The 27,882-nt window shown below is 39.8% G+C and overlaps 1 protein-coding gene across 2 annotated transcripts in view; it reads right to left on the bottom strand.

Moving 5' to 3' along the window:
- Window positions 1-15,761: 15,761 nt before the first annotated feature.
- CDK19 (cyclin dependent kinase 19) overlaps window positions 15,762-27,882 on the bottom strand; it is a 132,432-nt gene continuing 120,311 nt past the window's right edge. For both annotated transcript variants that reach the window (XM_018560277.1, XM_018560278.1), the window contains 3 exons: window positions 26,438-26,516; window positions 24,345-24,596; window positions 15,762-15,899 (listed from right to left, as the gene is read on the bottom strand). In XM_018560277.1, the coding sequence (XP_018415779.1) occupies window positions 15,777-15,899; window positions 24,345-24,596; window positions 26,438-26,516 (454 nt within the window). In that variant the 3' untranslated portion in view covers window positions 15,762-15,776. The remainder of the gene's footprint in view (window positions 15,900-24,344; window positions 24,597-26,437; window positions 26,517-27,882) is intronic.

Here is a 27,882-nt window from a genome sequence, read left to right as displayed (position 1 = left end):
AGCAGCTGCAGGTGTCAGTGAGCAAACAGGCAGTGTGATAAGGAGGAGTGGTGGGGGGAAGGGGGGTGGATGGAATACTGCATTTGAGGAACTACTAGTATACAATGCCATTCACATTGAAGTACTCACCACAGCTCTCCTTATCTGTCAAGGACATATCCTTATATCCTGGGAAAACTCTCCCTGCTATCAAACTCCACTGATCAGCCTTCTTTCTATTGTTCTTATATTGAAAGTGTCTGCTGTCATATAGCTCAGGGCACTGTTGAACCATACTTATGAATCTCTCTGGGTCACAAAACTGGTCCACCATTTTTCCTTTGCTCTCCAGCTCACAAGGTCACCTTTTCCAAAGGCAGGAAGTGACAAAGGAAGATTAGGTCATGACAGATGACCATAGAGTTTTTTTTTCTTTATGGCTATTTTTTCCCATTGAATTGCATTGGGTTGCATTGCGTTGCGTTTTTGATGCGTTCCAGAGCAGGTAAAATAGGGCTTGCCGCAGTTTTTTCACCTGCTCTGGATCTGGTCTGGATCCACTCGTTGCGATGTGAACTGGAGGTCAAAATACCATAGGAATACATTGGACGCAGTTTTGATCCGGTCTGCACCTGCTCTGGTCTGGATCTGCTCCGCGCTTGGTGTGAACAAGCCCTTAGTGTTCACTATACTGGAAAATAATTTTTACCTGTTCCTATTCTATATGTGTGGTTGCTTTACATTTCTCGTCCCATATGTTGGGTGTAATTCTCAATATCTATATATTATAAAAAGAGGTTCACCAATACCGATACTAGTATCAGTATCGGTGCCGATACCAATTGTTTGTGCGAGTACTCATACTCTCCCAAATGCTCCTGATGCCTATCCCAATACCCGAACTTCAGGTATCAGGGAGCCGGGTGGTAAGTCATTACATGACTCCTGATTGGCCGGAAAACTGGCTCCATGCTCCCCCGACACCAGGGAGCATGGAGCTGCTGAATCAACTGATTTTCGTTGATTTGCAGGTTCGTCCGAATCCGAATGCACATCTAATAACGAACAGAAACTGAAAAAAGCTAAGTCCTGAAGGGGTAAAGCTGGTGTTGAACCTGGCGAGATAGATAATTATAATTATTAAAGCCCATCTCTGGGCAGACGAAAACACTATCCTTTCAGTAGCTGTCCTCTTCTCTCTGCCCGGCCCAGCTGATGAAATGTCCATCGACGTCTACTGCAGGTGTATAGAATGTGCATTACATGTGATTATGTCGACGGCCCTTAGACTGCCAGAGTGAAAGGGAGAGGAGGTTGTGGGGACAGGTGTAGCAGCCCAGAAAGATGGCAGGGGCGGAAATCAGGCAAGCAAATATACTTTACTCTAGCCCCTAGATAAAAATGAGCACCCACTGCATGGGTAGTTTTGTGTTTGCCTGGAGATGAACTGTAAGAATATCATAATTCACCTTTAGCTTAGTAAACAGAGTAGGGATGTCCCAATGCCACTTTTTAAGACCAAGTACATGTACGTTCACTCAGGTACTTGCCAATACCAATTACGGATACTTTTTCTTAAAGGGACATGTGACATTTTTTTTAAAAACACAGACTGATGATTTTAGGGCAGTTTCTCACCAGAGCTAAATAAAAATGTCACCAGAAAGGAATACAGGCCCCCACAACAGAATACAGGCCCCCAAAGCAGAATACAGGCCCCCACAGCAGAATATAGGCCTCCACAACAGAATACAGGCCCCCACAACAGAATACAGGCCCCCACAGCAGAATACAGGCCCCCACAGCAGAATACAGGCCCCCACAGCAGAATACATGTCCCCACACCAGAACACAACCCCCACAGCAGAAAACATGTCCCCACAGCAGAATACAAGCCCCCGCAGCAGAATACATGTCCCCACAGCAGAATACATGTCCCCACAGCAGAATACATGTCCCCACAGCAGAATACAAGCCCCCACTGCAGAATACATGTCCCCACTGCAGAATACATGCCCCTACAGCAGAATTCATGCCCCCACAGCAGAATACAGTACATGTCCCCACAGTGGGGGAACTCGGACAGCAGCAGTTTGAAAATTTAAAGGGCCGGTATCGGCCTTAAGAATCGGGCATTTTCATGGGTACCAGTACTCGTGAAAATGCCTGGTATCGGACCCCGATACTGATACTAGTATCGGGACATCCCTAAAACAGAGGCTAATTAGAAACACAAATGTAGACAAAAACATGTATCAAATGAAATACATTTTATTTCAAACAAAAATACAAAATAAACACAAATTAATTCCAATTTATAACAGTGTTCTGGACAGTGGAGGCGGGAGAATGTTTAAGTTTACATTAGAAAATTAAGAAAGGAAAGGTTTATCTCAAAGGTTTTTTTAAGATATAAAATTCTTCAAATTCAACAGTGTGGAAAACTAAACCATGGGGTTCTCTACAGTGAACTGATGTACATAGAGGTATGATTAGTTTGTGTACATATGAACAAAATGGTTTTCTTCATACAGGTTCTTGGCTATACGGAATCCTTTCTTAACCCTGGATAGATGCTGCTATCTTACAAGGAAGAAGACACCAAAATCACCAAGGTTTACTAGAAGTTGGTTAGAAGATAAACAACAGCTGAAATACCTATTTCAAATGTAAAACTTGTACTTTTAATACACATTAACTAAACTAGTTAACAGTAAACTAACTTTTCTGTTTGACTGGTACGAATTAGAGTGTAATTTATAGTTAAACATTTCTTACTAGGCAACTAGGGGCATGCATTTAAAGAATAAACGATTCAGCTAAGACCAGTTACATTGTCACAAGCCCCACAGGAATCTATTATGTTTGTTGCAACTGAACTAATTATTTGTTTGTGGATACCCACAAAAATTGTGCTACAGACAGGCACAAAACTCTGGCCCTTTTGTAAACCACTCAAACTGCAACAAGTGTTTAAAAGACTAATTTCCCAAGCCAGAAAAACATGAACAAGACTACATTAAAATATCTAACATGTGACTCATAGAAAAATTATTTTTAAAACGCTTTAAAATAACATTTTTATACTTTTTTAGTGTCTAAACAAGACAATTTAATGTAAAAAAATTAAATAGTATTAATTTATTACTAAATATTCCAGAGATAACAGTGCATTAACATTTGTTTACATTGTAATACATATCATTCCTTTAGATTACATATGGTCTTATATACAATAAAATATGAGACCATTACACATAATAATTTATAGCATTCTCAGTGCCCGCCCCTCAGAATCATGGCATTTAGTGAAGTGTTTGATGTGACAGTACAGACTTATTGAAGATAAGACATGTAAAACTAAAGGTGGCAACCATCTGATTGTTTGCCAGGAGTTGTAATGTTTTGCACACAGTCCATCATTCCAAAAAGCCCCATCAGGTTGTTTCTAAATTGTTAGTACTGTTTATCTTACATTATGTGTTTCAACCCAAGTTTAAATAAGCCAGAATAACATCTACGTCTAAATTGTTCTATTATCTCATGATTGGCATTTCTTATGTGTTTATTCTTAATAAATAAAAATGTTTTTTTTAAATGTTCCAATCGCTAAGTGAATAAAGTCTTACTGTTCATTTAGGTTGTAACACAGCCCACAACAGTATGCAGCAGCCTTCTCAGCATTGGTCCAACATACTGCCCTTTATGTTTGGGCTAGAGCCCTCTACCCAACAAAGTTAATACTCCCTGCTGAATGAAGGGCTCTAGCTCTGAGTCACACGTGATAGCAGGGGACAGACTTTTAAATTACAACCATGGGTTGTTTTACAAATTAAATAAATGATAAGACCCTGTTTACTTACAAGATTTTTTGAAGCTTAAGATGTTGAACAGATCTGCTGATGCTAAAACAAAAGCATTAGGAATTTGGGTGAACATAGTTAATTTGTGCATATCCAGATTTACCAGCCTGTAGTCATACAAACCATACTTTTATGCAAAACATTGTTTAGCTTTGCTAGTCCAGTTTTGCTTATTGTGGTTAGGAAGCAATGCACTCATTTGTGTTGTATGATTATAGCCATTTAGTTCACTAAACCACATCATACTAGCTAATGGAACCTCCCAATGCACCAGAACAGCCGTGAATGCATCTGAGGTTGTTCTTAAATGCATGAATATTTAAAGATCAGGAGCTCCTAATTTAAAAATATTTGAGGAAATTAAGGCAGGATTCACACCTGAAAAATCCTAATTGCCAAATCTGATACAGCACATGAAAAACATTGAGCTGTGAATCTATCTGTACTATAGTCATCATACAGTAAACACAGCACATGGTATCCACATTGCCCCTATGTGTTCTTCCACCATTTTACACCTGAATAATCTCAAATTTCTAGAAGAAACTCCATATTATTCATATTTCAAAGAAAAAAACGTTTAATGTGGAAAGGTTTCAGCTTAGGTTTTGTTATTACAAGGTGTCTTCGGCATCAGTGTCCTTCCTAAATCCAGAGTAGAAGGGACATTTTAATTTAACACAGATTGCTACTCTCGTTTGTCAAGCCTTCTACACATCTGCAAAGATCCTAAGCAGGAATGTTTTCTGAAGCAACTGAATTATGCAACAATGATAAAACATGAAACCTATTCATCAACGGCTAAAAGAAAAAATGTTTAATGTCTTTACTGGAAATGTCCTATTAAATATTTATCAGGACTTTGTCTGTGGTATATCTGGGCAAAATATGGTCTCAGTTCATTTTAAATGTGCTGTTAAAAACTGCATGAAACCTTTTTTTCTGATTATTTTGGCTCAAACTGGAATATATAAGGAGTTGCGAGATCTTATATTATTTAACACAAATAAAATGTCAAGACACGTAGAGAGTAGAGGAGAGTGATATATTTAAAATGCACTGATTCATTATACTAATAATAATGTAAATGACAAATACAAACATATCTTACATTTTTTTTCTCATTTATTTGTATTGTAAGGAAAATTTGAAATTTGTCAATGTTTGTGAAATCTTTTACTCTAAAGCTTTCAGCTTGTTCTTTTCATTGGAGCATTTTCTTAAACCTTGTTATATAGACTTTTTCTGTTATAATGATTGTGCAGATCAACTGACTAAAAGACGAAAAGAAAGACACCCAATAGCTATTTTTAGATTCTCAAATCAGTCTCTCAGAATTTTCATGGTGAAGGCTTAAAAATATGTATTTCTTTTGTACTCAAAATAGCTGGGCTCATTTACTAGGGGAATTAGGAATCTTCACTCAAAAATGGTGTGAATATTCCACTTCACCTATTCAATCATGTAAAAAGCATGTACATATTCAAATGTTAACAGAAATTTTCTTTTCACATGATTAGATAAGTGAAGTGAATATTCTCATATTTTTTAATGACGATTCTAAACTCTCTTAGTAAACCAGCCTACCTGTATCAGTACAGAAATACATAGGAACGTCTTAACGTTTGGATTGGTCTTTCACTAAGTGCCCTTCCTCGCCCTTTTTTAGTGCCAGGAGGCAATAGCAAGCCACATTTACATTTACACATATACATTTGTATATTTAAGATGAAAGTGACTGCCTGGAGTCTCCCTAAATGTAAAAAGTATCTCCTAAACTACTATTGAGTGCCACTGGGTTCACCCAGTGATGCAGCCTTTACAAAGCTATCGGTTCAAACTAATCAAAAGAAGATCAAATCAAAAAGATAAAAGTGCAATAACATTAGGAAGATCAACATGCCTTTAGATGTCTCCGATTCAGTCAGTTATGGAAAATGTGACTGGACTTGGCCTATTCACGTTTAATGTGTGAATTGGAGGAAATCCATAAATTAGTACATGGATGACATATATACACTACTTATTATTAAAGCTGTCACTTTAAATCCCTTCACATTTTCCAGGAAATTACACTGGATTGCTTGGCCAGTAATATAATTTTCATCTATGCCAGGTAGTTTTGAAATAAAACTATTTTCATAAACCAAGTTATTTATTTATACAAGATTGAATATTGCTATGAATCCAATTCTTGTGAACCCAACAGCATCAGGCATTTACACGTGTTGCATAAGTATAGGCAAGGGAAGTAGAAGGGTATTATAAAAAATGTACTATAGTATGGTAGTACAGCACAATTAGTACAATGCATGCTTCATGCAAATATACACTGGCAATGTATATATTTACAAATATATATCTTACATAAAAAGTCATAAGGTACCTGAGATGCATTTCAGTTATCCAATGTGGATACCTTTTTATTGATATTTCTTTAATGCTCAATACAATGAAACTTCAAATCTTAGTTATGTATGTTAAACTGTGAAATGGTTATAAATTACCATTATTGGGTCTGAGTTATTTTGAGGAACATAGATATGTTGCCCATAGCAAGTAATCAGTGTCTGGCAACATGTTTCCTTCATATCCAATTTTTCAGCAATAATCTGTATTATTTTTTAATGAAAAAAAACAAAAACAAACTTTTGTGTTTTCATGTTTATTTGGTGAATGTATAGTGGATATATCAAATGTAACATTATTATATTAAGTATTATATAATAATATTTATATTTAAAATTCCTTTCAGGTCTTTTAACCAAACCTTGTATGAACTTGTATTTCTTACCTGTCAGCAGAAATGACAGTTTAGCCATTTTCCTTCAATGTGTGTCCTGGAGGTGCATTTTGTTGTCCCTACTGCAACATTTCTTGGGAAAGCAGAGAGGCTAATTGTGATGGGGTTGGGCTTTGCAGCAATATAACTCCAGCCTATTAAAGGAGATGCACTGGGAGAGTAAAATGTACTCTTCCCAATGCTTAGAGCCGGTGTGTGACACTGGAGCTCTCACACCCCAGATCTAGAGTGAGAGCTGAGCGATCATGAAGCACTAATTGCTCAGCTCACAGACTTCTCACTGCAGAGAGTAGTGACCATCAGTCACTGCTTCCCACCGGGATTCCCCCCTCCCCTCTCTGTGTGTGCTCAGGGGAGGGGGCGGTACAGCTGCATGTGGCTCTAGAGAGGCAGAGCCAGTTGTCAATCAGGCAATGGGGTGGATCCCGACGATATTGTTGGGATTTTTCCCACATGCAGCATGGCTCTGTGCTGTCAGCAAGTAACGGGCAGTAGCCCGCTAGATGCTGACTTTGGGTCGCAGGAGTACATTAGTAAATGTACTCCTGCGATCGAAAAGGACTAAAGCAAAAAAAAAAAAAGTTTGGCTTTAGTTCTCTTTTAATGAAATGCTAGGACCTTTCATATTTACTTGAGTTTACATTTTTATTTGGGTAGCAGGGATTGCTGTAGTGAAACCCAGTTAGAGGAATTGTCATGTACTGTAGGTCATGTATGAATTTTGTGGGTTGGAAGGTGCAACCTACAAGGGTATGTGTGTTTATTTTAGAGTTTGTTATGAAACTACCATGAAAGTGACATCATTTGTGGTATAACAATTATTTTAAAAAATACTGATATGTATTTTAGTTTATCAGCAGTCAATACTGAGAGCACTTTTGGGGTTGTTCCCGAGATTTGTAAATTTTCTGTACTTGCTACACTACACAAAACCCCCCCACAAAATAGTACACTTTTATTATTACTGGTAAATACTATATTCGTCAAATCTCTGTAGGCATTTTAATGCCCTTGTTGTTTGCTAGAAAGATGCTTCAAGCATAGGGTTCTGGGAGGTTTTAGAAGATTAAGGTAAAAATACTATATCCATCAAATCTCTGTAGGTATTTTACTGCCCTTGTAGTTTGCTAGAAAGATACTTCAAGCATAGGGTTCTGGGAGGTTTTAGAAGATTAAGGTAAAGAGGACCACAGACCAATTAGTTAAATTATACCAAAACAATTAGGTAAATGAAAAAATATATATTGTGGAATGCAGCTCAGTCAGAACTTACCTAACATTGGTCTGGGTTCTCATCATTGAGGGATGCAGGATTCAGAGACAATTATGTTGCTGCCTACAGGAGGATTTGGACATTCAGTTTTGCACAAAAGCAATAATAGGAGCAAGATCACAGAGGACACAGAGAGGCAGGACAGGGAAATGGACTGTACAGCAAGCACAAAAACCCAGTTTTATTTCTTATTCATTAATGAACATAGGATTCAGATGTCAGGATTGGGATGTCCAAATGAAGGGTGAGAACAGCAACAAAACTTTAACAGGCCCATCTAAGAACAGTACCTGGGGATGCCTGCAGGTCAAAGAGCCACCTGAAGGACCTTATGCCTAATGCTGGCATCAGATGTGGCCTGAACATCAATCTGGTAGACCGTGTGATCAGAAGACCAGGTTGCGGACTTGCATATCTGGGTAACAGTAGTCTGGTGCCAAAGAAGCACTTATAGACCTAGTAGAGTGTGGCTTGACAGGAAAGGGTGGAACTGTATCCTTAAGACCATAAGCTTGGATGATGATCTGTCTAGTCACCGAGAAATTATAGAGTGAGAAGCTGGGTCCCCTTCACAGGGACCATTAGAGATGACAAAGAGAGTGTTAGTCTTTCTAATAGAAACAGTTGATGCCAGATAAACATGCGCAGTACATGCTACATTCAGAAAATCTAAGGGGATCTCCAACTGATGTACTGGAGTTGGACAGGGGGAAGGTAGAACAATGTCCTGGTTGAAGTGAAAAGTCGAAACCACCTTGGTTGAAAAAAGACTCTTGGCCTCAACACCACCTTGTCCTTATATAGGGTCAAAAATGGTGAATTACAAGACAAAGTTGCAAGCTCAAAGACGCACCTTGCAGAGTTTATGACGACAAAAAAGTAACATTGTTAATAAGAGTGGAAAAGGGAATATGCCTGATAGGTGCAAAAAGTGTTTTTTGAAGTGCTGAGAGAACCACATTTAGATCCCATGAAGATACATGTGAATGCACAGGTGGAACTACATGAGAAACACCCTGAAAAAGGGTGCAGTTATCTTGAGATTACCTATGTGTGATCAAAAGAGTGGGAAGCTAGCTGTCTCTGGAAAAAGATTGCAAGTAATGAGATATAGCCCTTGATGGTGCTCAGGGACAGCTGTTGATCCAGGCCTTAATGCAAGAAAGGTAAGGATTTGCCCCACAGCGTATTTCTTGGGATGAAAGCTTCTTTCCCTGGATCAAGTAAAGTGTGCCTTATACCTAATTGATTTAATCTGTTCTCAGTCTCTTAGCTTCAACCCTTTCCACAGTAAACCAACAGAAAAAGATAATGGTGCTTAATTGTCTTATTTACGAAAAACCAAGGCCTTTTCCCAGTGGGGGCTGTGCATTCCGAGCCTAGCTAACACCGTAAGGTCTCGTTCACACCTAGGCGTATTGCATATGCGCGTCTGTCATGCGTTTTTTTACCGCGATTCGTGGTAAAAAAGTTGTGCGACCGTCGCGTGTTTCCGAAGGCTACTTGGCTGTAGCCCAATGGAAACGCACAACAAAACGGCCCAAAGTAGTACCTGTACCTTTTCAGGCGTGGGCCGTTTTGTAGCGCGTTAGGGACGGGCGGAAATATGCCAAGGTGGGAACGAGACCATTGAATACAATGGGATTTATATTTTGAGCGCGCTACAAAACGCTCAGGTGTGAACGAGGGCTTAAGGTCTGGAAAGCGCTACAGTTGGGGAGCCCAGGGCCCAAAGGTCACATTGCACGCTCACCAAAGACAATACCTAAAATAAAGATGGTGCTAATGCATAAGCAAAGATGGAGCTGGCTTTCTGGAGAGAAGATTAATGCATTATAAGGGTCAGTGATGCGATCTCTGTGAGAGGATATATGTACTTGTAAGAGTTACAGTAACATATCATGTATATACTTTGCATGAAAAACCATTGCACTTCTCTTTTTAGTGGCTAATTTACAACTTCCTATTTTTATTACAAAAAATGGAAGCGCAAACACCTAAAATCAAATTCAAAAATTAATTTAAGGGAGAAGCTACAATAAGAACTCAAAGTTATGCTGGGCGCACACCTTACAACCATCGCAAGACTTTTGTCTTGCAATGGTTGTAAGGTAATTAAAAAAACGTACGATCTGCCTATCATGCAAGTGATCACACATAGGTAATCTCAAGACAAATGCAGCTATTTATGCCAGCTGTATTTAGAAATACATATAATAAATACATAATTGCATTAAATGGTGTTTTATCTGCCTAAAGTTTTAATTTAAACAAATAAACCCATATTTGTAGTATGGCACTTCTAAATTAAACAAACTATTACTTGGATGTACTTGTTAGATCGTTGTATATGTGAAGTGTGTTATGGAGTTTACTATCTTCTCCGGGGTTTGTCAGGATATTAGTTTACTATCACCTCCGGGGTTTGTCAGGATATTAGAAAATTATTTTATGAATAACAAAATTTCCATATAGCACAAAAAAAACTGAATATGTCAAAAGCATCACAGTGCCTACTGGGTTAGCAGCATCAATGCACTAGATATCCAAGATTAATCCACCAATGCTATTTCATAACTGCTTCAGAACCAGTATTCTGCTATACCCCAAAGGAGATTTCCCTGGCTTTGCTAAATGAAGGGATAGAATTTGAGTTGGGTTTTTTTTTCTTAAAATCTTACTGAAGATCACCTTTATATTCTGTACCTTTTATATAAAACTGCATCACATGGCCATTTAGCTGTGATTCAAATATCTAATGTGGATTTCATAATGCAATTGATTTTTAAGCAAAACAGAAAATGAAAAAGAAAATGTAAGCCATCTCTTACCTTAATAGCCCATTTCCACCTTTGCAGAGGTATTTATTAACAAACATATGCTACCGATGTACAGCAAGTGTATATGTAGCAGACATATGCAGTTGCTGTATAGGAACACAGACACTTTTTTTTTTGTTAGCTGTCCTCTTCACCCCCTTATGTGTCAGAGACCAACTGCTTCCGCGCATGCGCCATATCCTGCGTTCTGTACTACAATTGCGCGCGCCACGGATTGGGCGCGGACAAACGTGCCAAGTGGCGCACAGGAAGTGACGCTCTCCATCTATTGCCTCCCTTATTTAAACATATGCTACACACTGACTCATTGCTGGATTGTCTTTTCAACCGCCCTGATGTCTCCTGTTCCTTGTTCCTGTGATTATTGACCCGGATTGACTTTGACCTTGTTTGTCTGCAGCCTGCCCTTGACCTCGGATTGTTTGACCATTCTTGTTTGTCCATGCCCTTGACTTCGGATTGCTTTACTGGACTGCCTTAGCCTACTCCTTTTGTACCTTCTCTGCCTGCTCGGTGTGACCTCGGCTTGTCGACCTTGGACTTCGCGATATCTACAACCCTGCTGCGGAACCAGATATTGGCTTGCACGGTGATAACACCACTGGCATTTCTGCCACTTGTTGTCTGCCAGGGCTCTGTCCCCAATACCAGAGTCCTTAGGACACTAGGTGCAAGGGAAGCTTCCTCCCACATCCAGTCTCCACACAGGTACGTGATATTATGGCTCCTTCTGAAATGACAGGCTGCTGTGCACACTGTGAACTACAATTTAGGGCATGGAAATCTACATTTCCCACAATGCTTTCCTCATGCACAAACTTCTCTGTGGGAACTGAACTCTTTACCCATTCATTAATATGTGGAGGGAATGTTGGGTTTGTATGACTCAGGCTCACTAAAAAGTCCATAAAAAAAGTAAAAAAGCCAACATGTGAGTAATGAAAATGTGCACACATATATATCATCACTGCTCCTTTACATACAACAATAAATGCTAATCACTTACAAAGATGGAAATGGACTTCAAAATCTCGGCATACCATCTTGACCAGAGCACTCATGGACCCCTGAAAGCCATGTTGCAGCCAGTGACAGGTTTTGGTGTTCATTCCCTACGGTCTGCTCCCCGCGCCCAACTATTGGCCATGTGACAGGACGTATCACTAGCCAATAGTATTTAAAAAAAAAAAAAAGTATGAGCGGATGGGCCAGACCTTGAAAGTAGTTGCATTATAGTGTTACTTCAGCTTTGGGGGGGTTATGGTTGCTCTGCTGGACATTAAAGCTGGTGTGTAGGCACCTGGATGTGCCTGTGCTTTGGGGTGAGTGGCTGTGTACTTCAGGGGCCACATGTTGTTTCTGCCCACAGCAACCAATCCAGCTCCCCAATATAAGGGCTAGTTCACACCATCCTCAGTGCGTTCCGACCCGATTGTGGCCGGAACGCACTGGATCGCATTCCCGGCCGGCTCACTTAGTTTTGGGGCGGAACTCAATGACACCACAGCCACGCCCTCTGGCAGAAAAAGTAGCGACCGCACTATGTTTTCTGACTGCACCGGATTGGAACGCAGGCACTGATGTGCCACGCGTTCCCGTGCGGCCTTTCGCATTGCGGCCCAAGGGGGTGGCTGCGGTGCCATTGAGTTCAATGCATCGACACGCCCCCTCCCGCCCCAAAACAAAGTGAGCCGGTCAGAATGCGATCCAGTGCGTTCCGGCAACAATCGTGCCGGAACGCACTGAGGATGGTGTGAACTAGTCTTTAATCTAAAATGCAAAGCAAGGAGTGTTTGAGCACACAACAAAAACTGGAAGTTTAGGAGATGTAGCCTTCCAGCTGACTCAACAGGACTGTCTTGGAATACACATAAATGTTGTCATAGTTCCCTACAGGTGGTGTAGTTTAGTTTACATTGCTGTAACAAACAGGCAAATTGTCCAACTACTGAGATCCAAAAATTGGGGCACTTTTTGTCTTCTCAAATACTTTAGTTTTTATTGTGGAAAGTCTACAAATATAAGAACAACTGAAAAGGCCTTGCCAACAGACTTTTCATGTGTACTATAAGCATTGCAAAAAGGTTTTCTGTCATTTTTATGTTTTCAGCCTTTCTGTATCAAAGGCTTGTATTTCAGAACACTGCAAGTGTCCTATAATTCTTGGATCTCAACATTTAAAAAATGAAAGGTAGATTGCTTGTTATTGATTACACACAATTCCTTCACACACATTTTAATGCTAAAGCCCTCTGTTTTAAAATATTATATTAAGTTACTGAGACAAGTACTGTATAGCCAGAATAAATGTCCACATACTTTACCTATCACACAATGCAAGAAAAGTTAAGATGAATGTAGATTTTAGATTTGTTTAAAAAATATATGTAATGCACAATAAATATTGAGGAATAAATATGTGTAAAGATTCCAACCAGAGGTTGTAAAGGAGCACAAGACAACAGAATCATTCTTTCAATCTCCTAATCAGTGCCTTGGCAGGCTAGCACAATAATGTTTTAGATAACCAGAAGGACATTTTTTTATACATGTATGTAAACAATGAATAGTCTGCTCATCCTGGCACATATATTGTATTACATATTTCAGTTCTTTTCTCCGGTGTCCAATGTGTAACTGGATGCCAAATATCACATCCCTGTATTCTGCAGTAGCGTATCAGTTTACAGGAAGCACTGTTGAGGTTTGCAGGTATAAGGCAAATAGGACCCCCTATACCGAAGTAACTGATTTAGGAACTTTTCTTTTCACTCACAGCAACCAACATAATTTTCCTAGTTATTCCCCTTCTGCACATAAAACTGAACAAATCGAGTGTCACCGTTGCTCACTTCCTCTACGCAGGGTGACTGGTTGCTTTACCCCATGTGTAGTGCAATGCAGACAGAAGCTAGAGAACACCATTGTGTGTAGGTGGGGTTTTCCAAGACTCTCCCCACCAGCACAAAAGCTCCCGGCCATTAGCACACCGTAGAAGTTACTTCATCCCTGTCTGTGCATCTGGTTGGATTGTACAGCTTTCTGTAGTGACAGCTGTCTGCCTTGCTCCATGTTACCGTGGCAATGACAGGAGCACTCCTTTCACCCTGTCAGCACACATGCAGCCGCTGAAAGGAATCCCTGTGATGATGTTACAGGGAAAACATACAGCAGTATATTATCATAGTGTATATAATCTTTTCAAATGATTTCAAGGGAATGGAGAGGAAGGTTTTTTCTATGTCCAGAGATCAGCTTTAAAAAAGAGACTCTTATTGGTTACTGTGTGTACTCAGAATCATTCCTACCTCAGAAACGTTTAGGTGGTCAGAATGCCCCCAAACCGGAGACTGGAAAATATTCAAATTACTTTCTTGCTGCAGTGTTAATATTGGCTCAGCATATAAAACCATTTTATCCACTGAAAGTAGCTAGCACATCCTATAATCATGCATTTGATTTCTAACACAGAGGACCTCCTGTACATAATGGGGTAAACAGCTAACAAATTACAATTCTGAACCTAACATCGAAGGTCATAGCATGACTCACAGTCAATATGTTGAATCCAAAATTGGAAATTTGGTTTTGGACAGGATCGACCAGTGGGATCCTAGATGACTACCAATTTTCAATATGATACCCAGGGCTAAATGTTTATTTAATTTTAAAGAGGGACAAAATGAGAGAGAATTGTGCACAAATGACTTTTGCCTCTTACTTGCTCCTGTCTAGCTAGTGTTTATTTAGCAACAAAGTTTGTAACATCATAAGGATGACACAAGAATAATAAACAAGACTAGGATACCTCCAACTCAGATGTTGAGACCACAGATAAATCTTCTCTAGAATTTGCATTCTACTTAGATGTTTCCCTCTACGTTTCCAATATGGATGAGGCCGTGCTATCAATAGCAGATGTTTTTACTATTAGTAAAAGAGAAATGGTCACCAAAATTGTTCACTGCCACAGGACAGTAACTGCAGATGGACATTTCTATTGCTGCTTTTCTTGTGTCTCATGATACCTGAATCACTAAGACATACTTTTTGTAAAATAATTTACTATTAAATTACTCCCCTATCATATGGTCTGTGATATAAATACCCTGTCCACTCTAGTCATATAAGACCTTACTGGGACATAGAGAGGTTACATGGGATGCTTATTTAAATTTTCGGGCAGGCCTTGCCTCTATTCTGCTTAGATAAACTGAAACGGAGTGATCTGTATGAACCTTCTTGTGCTTTTTTTTCAACAAAGTTTAAATCACTGCACAATTTTGGTGACTACTTCATAATTCACTGCAAGGATTAAATTTTGCTAGAGTTAATAAATAGCTATCGATGCATTAAGCTGCAAATCATATGTAATTTTCTGTATGAACAAGTTAATGGTTGAATTGTACAGATAAATTGTACTACCATTTAATTTAATTCAGCCACTCCTGAGTTGGGTCCTGCATTTATATCACCATTCCTGATGCAGGCGTATTGATATTTTTCTTATATTTCTGTTAATTAAAAAACATAAAAGCAAAATAGGAAATTTGGAACAGCAAATGTTCCATTTCTTGACATCCATATGCAAAACTGCAATGTTCTGTGAACAGAACACAGTGCTTAAAAGGTGCATTTGCGTTTTGCCTTGTCTTGGTTTTACAAATACAAAACTATACACATCTCGCATTTTTTTTTTCTTCTATATACAACATGAAGTTCGATTCAGCAGCTTGATAGCTGCACAAAGAATGTTTTTTTTTAAAGTTAAAGGTAAGTAAGTGCTGGCATCAGATCACATTTTCTAAAACATGTGGATGCAACAAGAAACACAGGAAGGTGCAAGAAGATCACTAATGAAGAAGCTTCTCCAAACTCTTGATGACGCCATTTGACAATGACACGGTTGAAGTTCTGAAGACCCCATATTTTTCTTTCAGCATCCTAGATAAAAGTAGGTGAGGTTCTTTGCTTCATTAAACTGGAGCCTGTGCAATGTGCTATAACAGCTCACCTTCCTAGTACCTGTGAGACTGATGATATTGTGAACTTTGCTGAGATGTTGTGGAGTAGCCCAAGGTATTGGTGGGCTGAGAGGATCCCTGAACATTGCTTTGGTAACCCAGACGAGACGTAGAGTGCTGCAAGAAGAAAAAACAAAAACAAAACAAAAGAGATAATCAGTTTAAGTACTATAGTTGCAAATGTTAAATCTCACTCTAGTCTCACATAAAGCAGGAAATTGCTTGAAATGAGAGGACCAGTAAATATCATGATACATAACGAAATAATACCTTTCATTTTAAGCTTCTTTCTTTGCAAGGGAAGAGCAATTAGAATGCAAACACATTACACCCTCACATACCGTCTCTGCCTACCCACTCCATTACATCATGTTGATTAACAGCACAGCAAAGAAAGCTTCCACAGTATTGACAGATTTTTTTTTCTGCTCTGCAGTAATGTGCTGAGGAGAGCTTATGGCCTTCAGAGGTCTTAAAGGTTGTAGTGTTTTCAGAAATTACAATGAGATTGTGTTATTTTTAAACAACATTAGTAGAGTTCTTGGATTGGGAGTTGGAATAGCAAAGAAGAAAAATGATGACGGGGTTACTTCATCCGTTGGGATGAATGTTTTGTACTCCCCCTCCCTGATCACCTTATTGTTTAGTATGCAGTTCATATGATCAATTGTATCTGGTGTAAAATCAATGTGTGCAAAGGTTGATGCTGCCTGTAGCGGTCTGTAAAGGTTATTCACTATCAAAAACACTTGTCAACTCACGGCAGAATGCAGATGGTTGCATTTTAAAGTAGAACTTAATTTTCTTTTGTTTTTTCTCAACCTCCCCCCCCCCCCCCGCCCCCCATCGTGTAGTGAAAAAAAAAAAAAGAATTGCCAACGTATACTTACCCTCTCCTTGCTCCAGCACTTGTCTCCAGCTTCCTCCTACATCTAGCACATGCTGAATGGCAATCAAGTAATTCTGCTCATTTGCTATGAGACTAGCCTGTTGTCTACATGCACCCTGGGGAGCACATGGCTCACAGTACTCCAGAGTTAGTGAGTGGTGCCCCTCACTGACTAGAGAGAAGAAAAGAAAGCCTGCCCTGATTTTACATGACCGGCTAGATGACTGCAGGAGAAAGCATTTTACGATTTCTTTCTAATTAATTAAAAAGATTGGGAGGACAAAAAGCTAGAGATTTGCTTTACGTAGAAAGGGGATGCTACCAGTGTGTTTATTTCAGCTCTCAACCAAACTTTCAAGCCCTCAAATGGCTGGTGTCACAGCTGATTATATGTGCAGCACAGTGGCAACTGCAATCCAAATACAGGCTAAGATGGCACCTATCTTTGGCTGTAAAGGATAAGAGGTTGTAGTTCCACTCTAAGAAACCATTTATAATCCTAGTGGCTGTAAAATGCTCCTGTTTGACAAAAATATACCTTAAAAACTCTTAAACTTGTTATTGCTTTCTTAAGCATAAACAGGTCACTGAACTATATCTTGGAAAATAACTTTGAATTGGAAGTTTGAACCACCAGCTGCCAATTAGTGCTTTCCACTTGTGAAACTGTTGCTGGCCCAGGATCCCCCTGTTTAGCATGCAAATTCCTGCTTTTGCAATAGTTGGCTTTGAGGATACCCCCATTGCGTAACACAGTGCAAATGGGGGCCTCAGTAAACTGTTAAGAAGCACACTGCATTACATCATAGTGAGGGCAATCACCAGCAATGACATTTAAAAAAAGTCAGGTGTTACATGCTACAAACACCGCAGGTTTGGGGGATACCAAAACATCCTGCAGCAATGGTTTCCTAGCAGAAGGCAATGCAGCTTTAAGGCTGTATAAGGTTTCAGAATTGTTAACCTCCTTAATTTTGGAAGGCAGACATTAATGAGTACCATGATTTTTAACTATCATAAATAAAAACCTCAATACAATAAACATGACTATCAGGGTTATTCACAAAAGGGTGAAGAGTTTGGAGAAGGCAGGAGAAGTGAACAATCTAGGAAACATAGCTGAACTGGAAAGTGAGCTGAATTGGAGAATTTTTCCAGTTCAGCTATGTTGTCCTAGATTGTTCACTTCTCCTGCCTTCTCAAACTCTTCACCCTTTTGTGAATAACCCTGTATATGTTATTTACAGCATTTTGTGGAAGCGGCATAAACATAAACATACCTATTATGTTTCAATACAGTGCTTACTTAAAACGACAACCACACTATAACTGGAAATGTGATAAAGTTTGAAGCAATGTCTATTTTTGCTACAGGTGAGTAAGATTGGCTTTGCATTACATGGAAAAATGTGTCACCTTTCGGCCAAGTCTACCTATCTGACAATCAAGAATGGAAAGGCATTCAGGCAAGAACACAGAAAGTCTGATAACAAGGTATCAGCTATTAAAGGCACATTGACTTTTATATGTTACTTGTTTAGTCCCAGTAGAGTCTTTAGCCAATAGCAGAAAGGAAATATGTACATACAATATAGCAGCACAGACTTTACACACACACACACACACACACACACACACACACACACACACACACACACTTAGCCTTGTCTTTCTCAAAACAACAGGGAAAGCTCAAAATTTACATTTCCTTCATAATTATTATTTACCTCGCTTCCATTCATATTTTGCCACAAGCATTTATTCAAGCTTTCTTGACATTAAAATTAAAGCATTAGAAGATATAAGAAAGGCCATTTTATATTTGCATGTTGCATTTTAATGCATGCAATAACATCACTTTGGTTTACATCACCTTTAAGGCCTCGTTCACACACAGTTTACGCCGTTTCAGTGCGAATTCCGCATGTTTTCTTAGTGTGTTTTTGCGTGCAGTTTACGCATGTTTTGTGCGTATATAAAGCTGTGTGTTTTTATGATCGCATTCATGTAAATAGGCAAAACACACGCAAAACAACGCTCAACAACAATTGCAACACGTGTTTTCAAGCATTTCCTATTGAGTCTATGGGGACAAATTGTGCTGATCTGGCCAAAAAAAAGCTCATGTACTTTTTCCAGCAACAGGCGTTTTTCTACGCGCGACACTACACTCAGGTGTGAACGGGTGCTATAGAAATGAATGGAATTTGTTGTATTGAGCTTTTCAATGCGGAAAAATACTCGCAACAAAGGCCTTGGTGTGAACGGGGCGATAAGGTAATGAAAGCGAGGGGTTGTTCAAATTCCAGCTTTTAAGTTAACAGATTCTACAATTTCATAATACACACAGTAAATGACATCTGGAGCTACAAGAGCAATTCATGAATTGAAACATCACATTGTCACAGACCATATGAGCTATATCATTCTTAGTCTTGTCACAATAAAACAAAGGCACGTGTGGATAAGCTCGAGGGAATGTATTTTAACATGCACAGAACAAGGGGGGAGAAACTAGGGACTTTTTATCCTAAGAACAAAAGGCTACAAGGGTGTCCCAGGGAAACTCCTCGTGTGTCCAAATTGGGGGTTGCAACGGGGAAGTGAAGGGCAAAAAGGACCAGGGGAAGGGCAGTCAGAAGGGAGGAGTAAAGGGGAAAGCTGAGAGGAAGAAAACATATTTGAAGGCAAAGGTGGGTCCTGTTGAGAATGCACATGTAATAAAAGTTGGTATGAGGGGGAGAGGGTTTTGCATATGGCAACTTTCCCTAGACAGACAGCTTCGAAAAAAGTTGTAGATTTAGTGAAGAGGTGTGGATCGGGCAAATAATGGAGAAAGATAAGAGCTCTTAGCAACCTGGGACGCTCTGTCCGGCTTACCGCCGAGCTCCTGGCAACCAGTGACGTCAGTGAGATGGGCAGAACTGGACAGAGATTATTTCATCATAGAGGACCAATAAATTCACACATTCACTCATCCCCCACAGAAATACACACACACACACAAACACACCCCCTCCACACACAGAAATACACACACAATAACACCCCAAACACACCCCCTCCACACACAGAAATACACACATACAATAATACACATAAGTTCACAGAGAAATCTCACCGCTCCAATTCTCTGGCTAGATCCATGTAATGGAGAACCCACAGGTGCAGGCCAACCGGTGTGTTATCACCTTCAGTCAATCCAGCCCAAAAAGACACCCGCACTCCATGGATCTTCAATAGTGAATCCAATCTTTATTTGTAATCAACAAATGTGTATACACCAAAAACATGTTTCCCAGCTGAAACAGAACTGTCTGATGCATTTCATCAATAAGGCTTAATCATATAAATAAGGTTCCTACAATCGTGCGAAACTTATAGAACAGTCCAAGCAGGTTTGTCCTGCACTTTTACTTAGCAAGGAAACAAACACAGTTCAATGCAGGAGGACTATATACAAGCACGTCCATAGCATAAACCAAATAAAAATCCATCATACACACTTTGAGCACACATTACTGTGCTCCTTAAAGAGGACTCAGATCCAACCCAATGTAGTAGATACTACTAAAGCTAGATTTGAAGAATTTCTAGCCAACAGATTATTTCCTCATATCCAAAAAATCATTCATATGGACCAGGTGAGCTTTGTCCCCCGACAAGAGGCCCAAGACAACACCTCAAGGGTAACTGATCTGATTTACTCAGTCTGTTTGAGGGTCAAACCTGCTACTTTTGTCCACATACATAGAGAAGGCCTTCAAACCAGGTAGACTGGCAATTTGCACACTCCACGTTATCATATATCAGCCTAGGAGCCCACATGGTTTTCTAGATATCTGCCCTCTACTCCTCCCAGCAGGCAACAGTTTAACTCAAAGAGACCTACTCAAATTTGCTCTACTTGCCAGAGTTGCTCCGTATCAGTCCTCATCTAGGCACTTACATTGGAGCCTCTTCTGTGCACCATCACAATAAACCAAAATATTATGGGGCTGTCCTTTTCCAATGTGCACCACCAAGTGGCACCTAGAGATGGCATTGCCCAACTAACGCTCTTCCTAAAATATGGGGATCTCTCTAATGCCGAAATAAATTACAACAAATCAGAGGCCCCCCAAATATCTATTTCCCCTGACAGACTACCTGAACTACAAAAGAGACTTCCCAGTTCGATGAGTTCAAGATTGTCTCAAATACCTGGGTAGGTGGCTCACATTTGATCCTGGCACATTATTTGAGGCCAACTACTCCCCTCTTTGGCCCAAAATCTGAAAAAGACCTACATCATTGCCAGACATTGACTATGACATGGTTTAGAAAATGCAGTGCAGTGAAAACCTAATTAATCCAAACACTGCAAATCTTTATACCACACGTAATCTTCTCACATCTATGTTTCCCACTACTATTGTTAATTTGGGAGAATAAACCAACCCGTATCCATTATTCTCTTTTCTGTTACCCTTCCCAGAAAATATGGAAAAATAGGCCTACCTGACCTTCACGCTCATTATAAAGCTCTACATCTCACACAAATGGTTGAGGAGTACCGTCAAGCTCAAACCAAACTATGGGTACAAACTGAACAAGACAGCCTCCAAATGTATTCTCCAATGGCTCCCTTTGTGTGATTCTTTAGCCCTCAACACCCACCTGACCATTGGAGCCAACCCTACTCCTCACTATACTTTCCTCTAAGCTGTAATCACACCTTTTTCTTCGCCCATGCCAGTTTTAGTGGACCCACACTTCCCCCTCATGCACTCACAAAAGGCACTTCAAACATCTCTTGATGGGCAATAAATTGATACTTCTCCACTTCCGTACCTCCTCACGCTGGCTAAGCAACAAGGGAATCCAAAACCTATTGTCTCCACCAATGGATAATTGGGCAGGTTATTTACTCCCCCACTTTTCAAAAGCAATCCTAGACAACACTCAACTCACTAGGTCCACAATCCCTTTACGAGAACCTCTGTCAAGATCAGTCTCCAACCTCCCATTTGCTACCTTACTTATACAAGCTTACTGTGGCTCTATCCACTGACTCTGTTTCTCCATATATAGTTAAATGGGTAGATGACCTTCAATCTAAGTTCAATGTTGCACAAATAGACTATATACACCAAGCATCTATAGCTAACCTTTTCCAGGAACAGAATTACAAGCTTTTGGTACAGGATACTGACACTTTTTCACAAAGTCTACCCAGAATTTCCCACAACCTGCTGGTGCTGTCTATCAGACCCAGGTACGCTTATTCATAGCTTATGACACTGTTCCCTATTCCTATCATTCTCGGACAAGGCAAAACAACATTGATCTAGGTGAGAACCCGGCTGGCTACCTTCTCCACCTTAACAACATCCCAATGAAACCATAAACAATTTCCCGCATAAAACACCTACTCAATGCAGCTGGAGCATGCATCCCCACCCTTTATAAACTACCTGTAACTCCCCTAAGTTGGGCAAATTAAATGATATTAATGATATTATAAAAATGGAAGACCTCAAATCTTTCTTGCACAACAAAGAAGAAAACGTTTGCTACACTTGGTTTCCATGTATTGATTTCACATTTTCCTTTGACTACAAAAATGTGCTGAACCCAATGAACACAGAATCGTTGGCAAAGGCAGGTTCAAGCATTTGTTAGACACATTTCTTATGAAATCCAAGTCCTAGTTACTTACTGCCGGCAAAAAGATGCATTTTTTTACACTTAGCAGTTTTAAAAGTTCCAAAATATTTTTTTGCACACTAATATTCTCTCACAGCTGCAGTTGCAGCTTTAACTGTCAGTGTGTGCAAAAAGGTGCAGTGAGTGAACTACTGGTGTATTACTGGCAGAAGGTGAAAATAAAGGAAAACCAATTTACTAAATGTTTGCGTTGGGTTTATCTACAGATTGTAGTCAGGAATAAGTTAGAGCTCAATTAATCTACCACACTGTTAACTGAGAGCTGTGATTTCTCTTCACCTAGACCACCTTTAAATGACCACAGAAATTCAGAGGCCAGGGAAAGCAGATCATGTACAGACTAAATGCTAGAAAGGGGGACCAGATGAGGATGACAGAGAGGAGGGTACTGTGCATAGCAATACAGTAGCGAAAGATGGAGGGACTGGCTGTGGAGAGTCATGAGCACAGCAAGGAAGCGAAACAGTCAGATAATGCCATAATAGGTTAATTGCAGGATGTGTGGTGTGGCTACAGTTGGCTGAACTATCCAAAGATGTGGAAGTCCTAGAACGTGCATGCACCATTCAAAGATCAGCTACTAAATATGTAAAGGATAGGATATTAACACCCATGGTTGTATTCATGAGGAAACTGCAAGAAAAAAAAAGTCTTCATTTTCTGTGGGTACACATGAATTCCGTAGCCTTCTGATGGTCCTGGGTTAAAATATAAGTTGAAGGGGACATCTGTGAACCACAGTTATTCTTGACTATGCATTTGTTCTCACGTATTATTACTTTAAGCCTTATGAATCGGGGTTAGGTACTAACTCCATGTGCCCAGGTATACCAACATACAATATATGTATAGATGTATACTGTATGTATACTGTGGTGCCATCCACCAGTTGTGATATTGTTGTAGATATTACTAAGACAAGTATATCAACAGGCACATGTCCGGGTTAGTTACACCAGCTTAGCTTAATTTGGAACATGGAGAAAGGAACATGGCAGTGCAACATAATTTGCATCAGTAAATATATCAAACACAAATGTACAACAATTGTGATAGTTTGGGGAATATAGCACAATGGTAAGCGCTAAGTGACCACTCCTGAAGCTGACATAAAAGGACAGTCTTTTTTCAGCATAAATTAAGCATAACAGTTCATTCAGGAGTCTCATCAAGACATTGTGGTTGGTCTCACCGACATCTGTCTGTTCCATACACTCCCAGTGTGATAGTCTCAGGACTTTACCGTATTTCTCTGTGAATACAGTCCTCAGCACTGCTCAGCAGCTTTCCTTAGCTCCAAGCGGTTCAGTATCCACCCCTCGTGGGTCACTGTCCCTCTCTGTCTCCTCGACAGGTATCTCAGGGTCACCCACCCTCTGGACCTCTCCAGCCTTCCTGGCTGTGTCCCTTGTGCTCACGCACGCAGCAGAGTCTGCCTGTCGTCGTGTGCCTCTTGCACACCCACAACTCTCCTCTAAAGCACTGGGCTGGCTTCCTAATAAGGCTGCTCTCAGCCACCTGATCAGCTCAACCTGGCCACTGGCAACACCTGGCCCCAGGAATGGAGATCCCATCCAAATATAGTCTGGAAAACCCGGAAGGAATTGAACAGCCAGTTCCTCCTCTCCAAAGGTATTTACATTGTGGAACCTCTCAGCCCCTCTGGCTGAGAGTCCTGGGCGCCAAAGTTGCCATACTACACCGTGGCATTGCCATGCACTGCCACACAATATATACAAAAGAACACTCTATAATTATTAGTGCAAGTAAAAATAGAATTAGTTTTTTTGGGTGTTACATAGAGCTCTGTGCTATATGTGGATATAAGTTGGTATATTAATAGAATTGATATTCAGCATAGCAGCAATTTATTTTGATTTACATATAGAGATAAAGTTAACTGACTAGTATATTATGACAACATACATACTACTGATTAACCTCATTGACAGGTAAATCTGTACCTGATAGTCGGAAGGCATCAGAGAGGGTCCTCCAGAGTTAGCCACTGAAGGCCCCATGCGTGGTTTCTTGTTTGGAGGTCCTGTGTTAAGACTGGAATCCTGGCTATGCTGAAGTGTTGCCACTGTTGCTCCTGCACCTCCTGCTGTACCATTGGTCTGGCTGCTGTTCTGTTGCTGCACCTGCTGCTGCTGAGCAGCTGTCTGTTGTTGATTTGCTGTTTGTTGCTGGTGCTGATTTTGTGCCTGTTGATTCTGAAAAGTGTAAACTATGTTTACTAAATGAAAAGCTATAATACTATGAACAGAACTAAGCAGTATATGGCAAAAATGTCTTGGAGAGACAATGGTAAAACCATTTTAATCACACCAGTTATACTTACCATATATTCAAACACAGAAAGATCTTTTTTTGTTACATGGTAATTTGGTGAAAACGAATAACATTGAAATAAAAAAGCTTATTTGCTGAGTAGATAAAAACGGCAAACCTTTAATATAACAGTAAAAGGCTTAACGGTTCAGTGTATTCCATTAGCCAGTTAAATGTATTACTTCAGCTTTACTCTTTCATGCTTCTAATGATGGGTCATACATTATAGAACTCCGGTTACCATGAGCATACATAGTACACCCATATACTGCACTTATCAATTATACATCAGGAAATATGCTCTTACCTGATGATAAGGTACTTTAGTTGCCTTTCACCTTCTTGCTGCTGCTTGTATTGCAAACTCAGGTACTTGAACTATGTCATGTAGATAGATACAAACCTCCTTGTAGGGGTCCCTGGTAAAAACTAGACCCTCTTTATATTTTGCACTTTGGGATCATGTAGATCATGTTTCAGAAGAACATGATTAGCGCTACCCGTGATGTATAGGTGGTGGAGAGCTCTCCCAGGATCCTTCTTAGTTGTAAAGTCTGCCACATATCATCTTAATTGCCTATTTGCCGCCTGCATATTGTAATGATTGCCGTTTCATGTGTGTACTAGTCGTTGCCAACTAATTGCTGAAGTAGTTTAACAATAAACTGTTTGTTGTCTGAGTATTATAATTGATTTTTTTGCCCATGTAATGTCAGAATTACTTAATTTGTTTACCTACATATTGTTAAGTCACTATTGTTTGGAGGACCCTATTACTATCATTTAATCCTCTGCAGGCCTGTCACTATAAAACCGCTCCTCTATTAACTACTTTTTCACTGTGGCAAACTACATTTCCTTATTTACATTTTTTTTTTACTTGCATCATTATGTACAAAACCTTCAGGTAAGGCAATTTTCAGATGGACTACACTCTCATGTTTAGTTTTCCAATTTGTACTGATATTGTAGTCTATCACGGGAGCGAGTTTGGAGTGGTGGCTACTTTACAACACACACAGGGACCATGGGGAACAAAAGTAGCCACCCTCCAGAAGAAAGGATAGTGTCAGCATGAATTCAGAGATGATTTGAGGATCTACAGCCGAGTGAAATACAGTATTGTTAATAGTTACGGTACTTGAATGCAATTTTAAGATTTAACTCCTGAATTAAACGTCACTTTAAGCCTGATGAAGAGGGTTCAAATCCCTTGAAACATGTCCACTTTTAGAAGATATTTGTCCAATAAAGTTTTCTAAAGTTTCTTTTCTGCAAAGAAACCGAACAGTCTACAACAAGAGTAGGCAACCCTGGGACCTAGCTGCTGTTGAACTACAAGTCCCATGAGGCACTGTAAGATTGACAGCAACAGGCATGATTCCCAGAGGCCTGATGGGATAGGTATTTCACCATAGCTGGAGTACCAAAATTGCCTACCCCTGGTCTTCAAGTTTATATTTCTAATCATGAGTGCTCATTTTTGACATTGCTTCCAAAGTGTATGCCATGGTGGGAGAGTTGGCCATCTTGTTCGATTTATGAGAAGTCTTAATAAGATTACGACAACAGGTATTTTTTTCAAAAAACGTGACATCTTAGCATCAGCACAGCATTCTCTTCTTCAACAAAAAAAACCACCGATGTTCTAACCCGTCCCCATGCTAACCAAAAAGTATAATGCAGTAAATGTGTTGTGTGTCTCATAGCACACACAATATACCTTTTCAGCTTTTTCTTCAGGCTCATCTTCATTTAGAAATTCACGTTTTGGATATGGTATCTGGCACCCTGCAAACACACTAATAAAACACCAAGCATTTTAATAATTAATTTAAAAAAACAACTTCCAACATGAACTCCTGAAAGTGTTTTTATACCAGTATTAATGGAAATTGTATATCTGAGATAATGTGTACTTTGAAAGTCCCCCACCCATAACACTAGCTTCCTTGACCTAAAGTCACCAGCCTACAGTCTTAAGGTTACCCTACTGTACCTCTCTCTAACCACATAGCGTAACATGTCTACACCCCTTCCACCCTAACCCTAAACGCATCTCCCAGCATTACCTGAGGGTGTAGGCAGGTGACTTTAGGCTAAGGGAGAAAAGTATGTGAGCAGGTAATATTAATTATAATCAAAGAAAACCAAATAAAGAGCAATTCCAAAAAAGCAACTGAAATTCATAATTTAGTAAGCAAATGATGAAATCCAGTAAACTCAGCAATTGTTCTTGAGTCAGAAAGTTTACTAAATTTACTTTGAGTCCTGTGTAATTTCCTGCAGAAAAAGGACTTACGGTGCCATAAAGTGTAAACATGAGTTTCCATTCGGCAGCCTTTGCTGTGTATCGTTTCTCTCTGATCCTGCACTACTAAGCAAATACAAGGCAGGTTGGATTGAGGAAACTTCTTAGTATTCGCATATTTTTTTTTACATGACGATTTTTGTAAGACAACAAGGGCAGGGGTTCCATCATCTCCAGCAGGTGTGGCCCTGGATCATCATATTAAAAACAAAAGGAAGTGGGTGGATTTATGCTGTATACTAATATCTGAATGAACAATGGAACCACCCAGCAGGTAGGTTATGCTTTCAGTATGCATCTCTAAATTAAAATTTTTTTTGTTTTTGAGTGTACATGTTTAAGTGGAAATACAAGTTAAAAAATTGTATGTAAATAACTATGTATGTGTATTTGGAAGCAGCTTTGGGGGATATATTTTAATATTTATATACAGACAAATACATTATATTGCCAAAAGTATTGGGATGCCTGCCTTTACACGCACATGAACTTTAATGGCATCCCAGTCTTAATCCGTAGGGTTCAATATTGAGTTGGCCCACCCTTTGCAGCTATAACAGCTTCAACTCTTCTGGGGAGTCTGCCCACAAGTTTTAGGAGTGTGTCTATGGGAATGTTTGACCATTCTTCCAGAAGTGCATTTGTGAGGTCAGGTACAGATGTTGGACGAGAAGGCCTGGCTCGCAGTCTCCGCTCTAATTCATCCCAAAGGTGTTCTATCGGGTTGAGGTCAGTCAAGTTTCTCCACCCCAAACTCGCTCATCCATGTCTTTATGGACCTTGCTTTGTGCAGTGGTGCGCAGTCATGTTGGAACAGGAAAGGGCCATCCCCAAACTGTTCCCACAAAGTTGGGAGC

Source organism: Nanorana parkeri, unplaced genomic scaffold (genome assembly GCF_000935625.1).
Source record: "Nanorana parkeri isolate BGI_ZX_2015 unplaced genomic scaffold, ASM93562v1 scaffold445, whole genome shotgun sequence".
Taxonomy (NCBI): Eukaryota; Metazoa; Chordata; class Amphibia; order Anura; family Dicroglossidae; genus Nanorana; species Nanorana parkeri.
The sequence above is the reverse complement of the archived record's forward strand: the minus strand, read 5'-3'. Positions and strand labels throughout refer to the sequence as shown.